The sequence below is a fragment of the Cryptomeria japonica genome, chromosome 3 (genome assembly GCF_030272615.1).
Source record: "Cryptomeria japonica chromosome 3, Sugi_1.0, whole genome shotgun sequence".
NCBI lineage: Eukaryota > Viridiplantae > Streptophyta > Pinopsida > Cupressales > Cupressaceae > Cryptomeria > Cryptomeria japonica.
Genome location: NC_081407.1, coordinates 365,473,164 through 365,483,341, shown reverse-complemented (window position 1 = coordinate 365,483,341; position 10,178 = coordinate 365,473,164). Strand labels below are relative to the sequence as shown.

Below are 10,178 nucleotides of genomic sequence, written 5' to 3'. Positions count from 1 at the left end.
TCAAAACCAAAAACTATTAGCAATTTAGTGTTCACCATTAAAAAATAATATATGATGCATGAGCATCTAGGGGTGTAGGACAATCCTACATCTCCCAAAAATATTGTTACTTTTATTTTCTACTATGGATAGATGGTTAAAAATAAATATGGGTCCTCATGTGTTGAAGGGGAGATAGGGGGTGAAAATTAGTCAATATGTGTGGCCTTATGTCTTGAGGCAATTGTTGAAAAAAGGGGAGAGGGAGAAAAAAATAAAAAAATATCATTTACATGTGAAGTTTGCTTAGGCTTAGTTGTCATAAGTTAGTTATCATAAAGTTACTTGTGTAACTTGGCATTTAATAAATGAATCAAAAGTTGTTTTTGGATTAAATTGTGTGCAAGATTTTTGAATCAACATTTTGGATCACACTCCGTGATCCCTGGATGCTCATGCATCATATATTATTTTTTAATGGTGAACACTAAATTGCTAATAGTTTTTGGTTTAGATTGTATAACAAATTTTTTATCAACAACTTTTCGGATCACACTTTGTGATCCATCATCAGGATCAAGAGAGTTCAAGGAGATGTAAGATGGATTGTGGAAATCTAATAACATTGAACACTAAAATTTTAATCTAGATCAAGTGGAACGAAGCTACAAATAAGGGTCCTCAATATTAACATCAACATTTTAAACCCACAAGCATGTTAAACCAATGAGGGATTAGAGCAACATTCTAAACCTACCATGAACCCCAACAACATCAACACAAAAGTTCAAATTCGTGAGCACAATGTGTGTGATCCAAAACGTTGATTCAAAAATCTTGCACACAATTTAATCCAAAAACAACTTTTGATTCATTTATTAAATGCCAATTTACAAAAGTAACTTTATGATAACTAACTTATGACAACTAAGCCTAAGCAAACTTCACATGTAAATGATATTTTTTTATTTTTTTTATTTTTTTATTTTTTTATTTTTTCTCTCTCGCCCCTTTTTTTAACAATTGCCTCAAGACATAAGTCCACACATATTGACTAATTTTCACCCCCTATCTCCCCTTCAACAAATGAAGACCCATATTTATTTTTAACCATCTATCCATAGTAGAAAATAAAAGTAACAATATTTTTGGGAGATGTAGGATTGTCCTACACCCCTAGATGCTCATGCATCATATATTGTTTTTTAATGGTGAACACTAAATTGCTAATAGTTTTTTGTTTTGATTGTATAACAAATTTTTTATCATCAACATTTCGGATCACACTTTGTGATCCATCATCAGGATGCAAGAGAGTTCAAGGAGATGTAAGATGGATTGTGGAAATCTAATAGCATTGAACACTAAAATTTTAATCTAGATCGAGTGGAACAAAGCTACAAATAAGGGTCCTCAATATTAACATCAACATTTTAAACCCACAAGCATGTTAAACCAATGAAGGATTAGAGCAACATTCTAAACCTACCATGAACCCCAACAACATCAACACAAATCTTCAAATTCGTGAGCACAATGAATTAGTGAGGACATAATGTTTGCAATCACAATAGCCCAACAAGATTTGAACCTTGATTGAAACATTAACAATGTCATGATTTAATCATCACTCTATGTCATGAATGAATATATTGTTATATATTTTTATGTAAAATACATAATTCTTTTGAATTTTTGTCTATCTACCTAAAACTTCCCCTTTCTAGTAACATACAAAGTCTTACTATTGTTGTTTTTTCAACATTTGATTGTGTAAGTTTTTTTAGCATCAACGTTTTGGATCACACTCCATGATCCATCATCAAGATGTTAGAGAACTTAAGGAAGTGAAAAATAAATAGCAACATATATTCTTTTCAAAAGTCAAAAAATAAATAGTGACAAATGTTCATATAATTGTATTGAAGACTAGCACACACCATCTTCAATGTGAAATAAACAGACAAAAAAAAACCTAAAGAAAAATAGAAGGAAAGAGTATATCTATTACATGACAAGGACATAGTTGAATATGAGAAACACTTTATTCTATAACGTGAAGCCTACTATGATATATGGTAGGCACACTTTATTCTATAATGTGAAGCCTACTATGATATATGGTATGGAGACTTTTTAATGACTATTTTACTACAAGATTTATTAAAAGAGAATAAAGTTGAGAAAATGAGAAAGCTCATCATAAAACTTTCTAGTAATCTTATAGCATCTCAAAGCTAGAAAAATAAACTTGTTATCTCATGAACTATCTCACATAAGGTAAGGTGTGTACGCCTCGTTTGTAGCATAATTCGCTGCCTTCCACGAGGAGTATAAGGTAGTCCCATATTACTTTAAGCCATCTATGAACCCATATACATATTACTATAAGTCATATGTAGACCATGTACATATTACTATAAGCCATCTATAGGCCCATATACAACTCCTCCCTAGACTATCAAAAAAAATCTCTGTTTCTTTTTTCTATTCTATTCTTACAGCCGTCAAATGTAGGCATATATGAGGCCAAGAATGTTAAGCGTGCGCTACGGAAAGAGAGCAAGAAAACGATGTGTCGAGAGGGATGAGTCACGGTGGGCTGAAAGTCTCGCGAGGCTGTGGGCCCCACGTGGCAGATTATGACGTGGGCGTCGTTCAGGACGTCGATCGGAAATTGATACCATCGTGACGTCATGCGGACAGCCGGGCAGAACTCAGATAAAATGAGAAAAAGGAAAAGGGCTGGAAAACAAATCTCAACGTTCCTCAAGGCCAAATTGGAGTCGGGTGAGTTGAATTCTATGTGGGAATCGGAACAAGAAATCAGTGTGTTTGAAGTAGAGCAAGGAAGGTGAAGATGAGGAGCAGAACACAGTTCAGTGACATTCCGGAAGTGATAATTAGCATCATATTTGGCCTTGTGAAGGAGATCAGGACAAGGAACCGAATGGCCCTGGTTTGCAAGAAATGGCGGGAGCTGGAGCGGGCAACGCGATTGGAGCTCTGCGTGCGGGGCAACATAAGCAATTTGTACTATGTGCCATCCTGTTTCCAGGGCGTGACTACTCTGGACCTGTCTCAGGTTTCGCCATGGGGTTACCCGGTCCTGGACGCCTCGTCCTCGCATACCCAAATGATTGGGTATATCCTTAAGCAGGCCTTTCCCAGCGTGCAGAACATCACAATCTACGCCCGCAACGCTCGAAATATTGACATGTTGCCGCGGCTCTGGCCGGACATCCGCCATGTCAAGCTGGTGAGATGGCACCAGCCCGCCAATGACCCAGAGGCTCCTTATGGAGAGCTGCTGCCACTCCTGGTCGAGTGCAAACAGCTTCAAACCTTAGACCTCTCTCAGTTCTATTGCTGGACCGAGGTTGTCGCCTCTGCCTTGCTCTATGCCTCCTCTTTCTCTGCCAATCTCTCATCTCTCAATTTGCTCACGCTTTCTACAGACGGTTTCAAGGCCGCCGAGCTCACTGCCATTTCAGAAGCCTGCAGAAACCTCCAAGAGCTGTACGCTGTCTGTCTCTTTGATTCGCGGTGAGCTAAATTCTCTGAAATTCTCTCCTCTGTTTTGGGTTCTCAGTTTTTAGATCTGAGGTTTTCAAAGGAAGACATTGTTGTAAAATACGCATTTTCTTTTTAAAACAACATTTTTGTTGAGAGGATTAACATTCTGGATCCTTTTTAGTAACTCATTGGTCTCTGGAACTTGAATTGTCTCCGGTGCACAGATAATCAACATCTTTTGGCTTAGCTTCACGGATTGAATTAACCTCTTTTTGACATTATTTGTGGTTCTAGTTTTCAATTCATATTTGTTTTCACAACACTGCTGGATAAGTGCTCTCGATGTTTCTAATTTACCTGTCCTCTGGGAATTGTTTTTGGTTGCATGGAAAACCGACCTCTTTTGGTTTAGTACCAATGATGGAATCGACCTCTTTTTGATAATAGTTGTGGTTCTTGTTTTCATTTTATATATTTTTTTGATAACACTGTTGGATAACTGTGCTTGTTGTTTCCAATTTCACCTTTATTTTGGATAATTGTCTTGGGTGTATGAATAATCAACCTCTTTAAGCTTTAGCAGTTATAGCACCAAGAACTGAATCGACATTTTTTTGAGACTACTTGTGGTTCTTGTTTTCACTTGATATATTTACTTGCACAACACTGTTGGATAACTGTGCTTATTGTTTCTAATTATATCCTTGTTCCTAGAGTGCACCTTTTAACTTCAATTTCACACCTTTCACGGTACTTCCGGATAAACTGGGTACGCTATGGTTTCCCAATTTTCACGTTACCTTTTTCCTTTTTTTCTTTTTCTTTTCCACCAGGGGAATTGTTAGTCCAGCGACTGGAGCAGCTTCTTGCAGCATCCTGAACTCTATAGAGCGAGCCACTAAAACCCCTGGGCAGCACACAAATGCCCCACTCCATGTGCTGTGGATAAATTGGGATTCAAAACTGAGTCGTGCAAGACGCTATTCAAAGTGCTTGACTGTTCGGCCGTACCCCTGGGGCCATTTTTCACTTTACTTATTGATATGTGTGTTTGACTGATGACTAGTTGTATTACCGGGTGGAGGGATGACAGAAGGAAGGCGGATGGATGTCACAGATGGAAGATTTCCACTGGGGCTGCACTATGCTGACAAAGGATTGAATATGCTATCAGGTCATGTTGATACACTACAAGGATTGAATTAAACCAGGAAATGCAGTCTATAGCTCTATAGCTCTCTGAATTGTTGTGCCTGCATTCATTAATCCAAATGACATTCTAACATAACATAAGTATGAGTGTCTTCTAGTAGGAATTCGTGCTCACGGTTATGTTTGTTTTTCTTGGAACTTCTAAGAGAATGTAGGTTTTTGTATGTATTTCAAAGTTGATGACCATAATGATGATAAATGAGAGAGTTCTATACATAGGCATGATTAGTTAGAAGTGATTTTAGACTTTCTCCTCAATTGCCTTGAAGATGCTTGATTGAATGCTCAATTGGAGTGATCGGAATGATGAGTCGAAGATGATAGATGAGATAGGAGTTCAAATGAGGGAGGGAGTTGTACTTATACACAACTTACAGCTTTTTGAGTTTAGTTTCTGAAGAAGGCCGACATCGAGGAGTATTTTCCTGCTTCTTACAATCCCAACCATTATGATTTCAAAAAAATTTGTATCACTCGGTTTCTTTGACCAACACATGGTTATACCTAGAGAACCTGACCATCATTGACATAACTCAGAATTAGTGACTGTTTGCATTGCAACAAGTGGTCTATATTATGCAAATGATAGTTCTCCTCTAATTGCATTTTTGTTTGGATTTCTGAAATCTACACACAGTGTAATATCTCCATTCTCCTCTTGGTTGTCACCAAATTTGCAATAGATAAGGCACCACCAAAGAAGAATGCCTCAGTTATCCTGTAATTCCTCCTTACCTTAGCCTTACCAATTCTTTTTCCATTGGGAAGCTAAGACAGGTCCATTTGGGGAGGTAAGATCAAATTTATGGATCTCTGTTTTTGTTTAAAGAGCTTGGCATCAGGTCGAAGAGGAATTTAATGTTGAAACGTGACCCTCCTTTAAGCCTTTTTTCAATTGGACATTGTGCATGATTTTTGTAATTTGACATTTTCAAAAACTTCTGAATAACTGCATTTTTTGCATTCTGAAGAAGGCCGACATTGAGGAGTATTTTCCTGCTTCTTACAATCCCAACCATTATGATTTCAAAAAAATTTGTATCACTCAGTTTCTTTGACCAACACATGGTTATACCTAGAGAACCTGACCATCATTGACATAACTCAGAATTAGTGACTGTTTGCATTGCAACAAGTGGTCTATATTATGCAAATGATAGTTCTCCTCTAATTGCATTTTTGTTTGGATTTCTGAAATCTACACACTGTGTAATATCTCCATTCTCCTCTTGGTTGTCACTAAATTTGCAATAGATAAGGCACCACCAAAGAAGAATGCCTCAGTTATCCTGTAATTCCTCCTTACCTTAGCCTTACCAATTCTTTTTCCATTGGGAAGCTAAGACAGGTCCATTTGGGGAGGTAAGATCAAATTTATGGATCTCTGTTTTTGTTTAAAGAGCTTGGCATCAGGTCGAAGAGGAATTTAATGTTGAAACGTGACCCTCCTTTAAGCCTTTTTTCAATTGGACATTGTGCATGATGTTTGTAATTTGACATTTTCAAAAACTTCTGAATAACTGCATTTTTTGCATTTTGATCCTGACATTTATTCAAAATAGTCCTGTATTATTGTGTTTGTCATTTTCAATCCTGACATGTTTTCCACAATACTCTTGGATAGCTGTGATTTTTGTTTTTTAATTATATATTTTTCAAAATAGTATTGGTTAACTAACTGCATTTTTTAAAAACAATATGTTTTCCACAGCCACCTCTGTGATGAAAATTAAGTTATCAGAAGATGAGTGAGGTAGGTTACCAGAAATGTTAGACTAGAAACCACAAATATGTTTGCCCGGATATATTGGGTAGCATTTTTCATTTTCCGACAGAGATCCTTTGAGATTAGTTACTAGTTGTAATATTCTACGAATAGTTCCTCTTTGGGAATTTGTTGGTATGTTCCTATTTAGTGAAAGGTATTAATTTTCTTGTTTACATGACACGCTGTGTTTAATACTCTTCAGCTACTGTAAAACTAACCGCAGAGTGGATTTTCAACTTCCTTTTAGGTATATTTTGGAATGTGTTGGTGATGAGGCACTTGTTACCGTGGCTAAAAACTGCACTAGAATTAGAGTACTTCATCTTGTGGATAAAGCTGCATTTGGAGATCTTAGAGGGGACCCTGAAGAAGAATTTAGTAGCGAGGATGCTAAAATCAGCCGCCAGGGTTTGGAGGAAATGTTTAGGAGTCTGCCAAGTTTGGAGGACCTTGTACTGGATGTTTCACAGAATGTATGGGACTCAGGGCCTGCCTTAGAGTTTTTGGGGCTACAGTGCAAGAAAATTCGGGCTTTGAAGCTGGGTCACTTTCATGGGGTGTGCAAAGGACCTCGGCCTGATGGGATTGCCATGTGCTCAAACCTGGAGAGGCTTTGTATCAAGAATTGTGCAGATTTGTGTGATGTGGGACTTGAGGCCATTGCAACCGGGTGTTTTAGATTGGGTAAATTGAAGTTGCAAGGTTGTAAGCAGATTACTGAATATGGTGTCAAATTTTGTTCAAGCAAGCTCAGAAAGACTCTGGTAGATGTCAGTGTTTCTTGCTGTAAGCATCTTGATACTGCTGCCACTTTAAGAGCATTGGAGCCCATTAGAGATAGAGTAAGGAAGTTGCATATTGATTGCATTTGGGATAAGTCAATAATTGAACAAGCATCCAATGACAAGAGCTTGGAGAGATTGGAATTTGTTGGAGTTGGCAGTAGTTGTTCTTCAAGCAATCAACTGCTGTATTCCCGTGAGAATCAGAGCCCCAAGTGCACTAGTTGGGAGCCATCTTTAGAACTGGGGCTGCCTGACTTAAACCATGCAGATTTGGATGCTGATTCAGTTATTCTGGACACAACAATGGAAAATGACAGTCTAGACCTTAATGCAAGCTTGTATTGTGAACATTCGGGAAGTCACTCCTGCATTTATTTGGAGCATGGTAAACATATCTCTATGGGGCAGAAAGAAAATGTGTCAAGGTATGTGGTATCTAATGTTGCAGACTCTAGAGCTATGGATGTTGACATGAAAGCAAGTGAGGTTGAGCATGATGTTAGTTCTGATCCTGATTTTGTATCATCAATGGGGTTTATGGACTTTTTGGGAGTAAATAAAAAGCATCAAGATTTGCAGATGCTTGAAGATGTCAGTGATGAAAGGTTAGAGCTAACTGAAGGTGGGTGTCAAATGTGGAGTACAACAGGTGTATCTAGTATAAGAACCTCATTGGAAAATATGGAATTTGAGTGGCCAAATAAAAGAAAATGCATCAATGGCTTAACAGTTACTGAACACTGTGCAGGAATGTATGAGCAAAAGCGTTTGTGTCATAGGAGGGATCAAAGAAGGTGTTCAACCTGGACAAGTTTGAAGTCATTGTCATTGTGGATGCCTGTTGGTGAGATGCTTACGCCTCTTGCAGAAATGGGTCTAGAACAGTGCCCAATGCTTGAGGAGATAAAAATCCAGGTGGAGGGGGATTGTAGGCTCTGCCCAAAACCAAGAGAGCAAGCCTGTGGTTTAAGTTCGTTGGCATGCTATCCCTCTTTGTCAAAGCTGGAATTGGATTGTGGTGAGGTAATAGGTTTTGCATTGAGTGCTCCAGCAGGCCAGATGGACTTGAGTCTGTGGGAAAGGTGGTATCTCAATGGTCTTAGAGGGCTGCATTTGTCACAATTGAATTACTGGCCTCCACAAGATAAGGATATGAATAGGAGAGGTCTTTCGCTACCTGCTGCAGGACTTCTTTCAGAGTGTGTAACTCTCAGGAAACTTTTTGTCCATGGAACAGCCCATGAACATTTCATGATGATGTTTCTCCGCATCCCAAATCTAAGAGATGTACAACTGAGGGAGGACTATTATCCAGCCCATGACAATGATACATGCACCGAGATGAGGACTGAATCTTGCAAGCGATTTGAGGAAAATCTAGCTAGTCGTCAGTTTTCTGATTGAAAATAGGTTTTGACTGAATTTTCAGAAACTCAAAATAATCTTTTCATCTCTCACGTTATGGTATTATACTTGAGAACTAATCTACATGTGTACACAATATTTTCTATGCTAGACTTAAAATTGCTCTCAAGCTTATCAGTATGAAAGTGTGCCATGCATCAAAAAATGGTTGCAGCTTCTTTACAGGGAAAGAGAGGGTTTATGGTGGATGTTCCAATTTTTAATGTGTAATCTGGCTTATTTTTTGATCTCCTCATAGCTTTTCAGAGCAGCAGCAGATCTTGTATTCTATAGAGAATAAAGTTCCCAAATTCCTGATGAACAGCCTACCGAGAGAACAAACAAGCCTGACTGGTATAAATGTTCAATGGAATGAAGAGCATCAGTGGACTCACTTATAGGTTTTGCTGCTGTACCATGTCAAATGCCCTCCAATATGATGTGGCATTGAATTGGTGAACATTTTGAGCGTTTATTAGTCTGTTTAAGTATTTGGAGAAATTAGATTCCTTATTGAAAAGCCTTCTGTTGGCATCTATAAGAAACGTATTGTAATTTGTCACAATATGACAATTTCTTCTTTCAATTATTCTGACATACTGAGTAGCATAATTCCTAGTTGGGTATGACCGCCCGTCCCATCATTTCAGTTTATGTGAAATGAGGTGTGTTTTACGTGTAATTCACTGCCATAACTGGAAGCACATATCGCACTTAATTGGCTGTGGGATGGCATAGATTCTGAAACACGGGTTATTTATATAATCATTAGCAGCACTGTAATTCACAGCCATAGGTGGAAGCACATATCATGCTTAATTGGCTGTTGGATGACAGATTCTGAAACATAGGTTACTTATATAATAGCTACCAATGTCTACTTTAAAATTCTTTTACTTAATTTTTTACATTTCATTCATTAACACAAGGTACCTCATTGCAATATACAGAATGTAAATACCAACCCTGATTTGTTTGTTATCGGATGAAAACAATCAATTGCCATGTTTGCAAAAAGTCTGGCAATAAGTGAAAACAAATACAATAAGGTTCATTTTATTGATCGCTTGCGTTTGAAGTGCTGATCTCTAATGATGTAAGGAAAAAAATAAAAGGAGTATTTTGAATTTTCTGAAGGCTTAATAGGACAAGTAACAAATTGGTCCCTGGTAAAACATGTAGAAGCTATAGAACAATGTTGTTTTCAAACTTGTATGATCATTCTATCTTGCTTGGACTAGCAATTGTAGTTGAGAACTGAAGGGTAAAAATTTCTTTCGTAAAACTCAACACCCATTTTGATTTTGCTTAAAGTTTTTCCCAATGAGTATACCTATCTCGATGGAGTGGCATTGTGAAGAGAATTATCATCCACAGTAAACGGGGCTCATCATTGATAAGAATCAGTAAATCATAATTAATTTGTTTTACTCGTAGTTTCCTCTGTCAGACAAATCCTTAGAGTCCAAGTAGGGCCGATATGCAGTAAGCAATGACATGAAAACATAAGTTAT

The 10,178-nt window shown here is 37.7% G+C and overlaps 1 protein-coding gene across 1 annotated transcript; it reads left to right on the top strand.

Annotated features, from left to right (window-relative positions):
* Positions 1-2,711: 2,711 nt before the first annotated feature.
* On the top strand, positions 2,712-9,276 carry LOC131080027 (F-box/LRR-repeat MAX2 homolog A). Its single transcript, XM_058018119.2, has 2 exons — positions 2,712-3,525; positions 6,723-9,276. Exons 1-2 carry the CDS (start codon positions 2,840-2,842, stop codon positions 8,662-8,664), a joined length of 2,628 nt encoding a protein of 875 aa, XP_057874102.1. The 5' UTR covers positions 2,712-2,839; the 3' UTR covers positions 8,665-9,276.
* The last annotated feature ends 902 nt before the right edge of the window (positions 9,277-10,178 follow it).

Coding starts and splice junctions, on each gene's coding strand:
- LOC131080027 (XM_058018119.2), top strand. CDS start 2,840: ATGAGGAGCAGAACACAGTTCAGTGACATTCCGGAAGTGATAATTAGC. Junction 3,526..6,722: donor GTCTGTCTCTTTGATTCGCG/GTGAGCTAAATT, acceptor ACTTCCTTTTAG/GTATATTTTGGAATGTGTTG.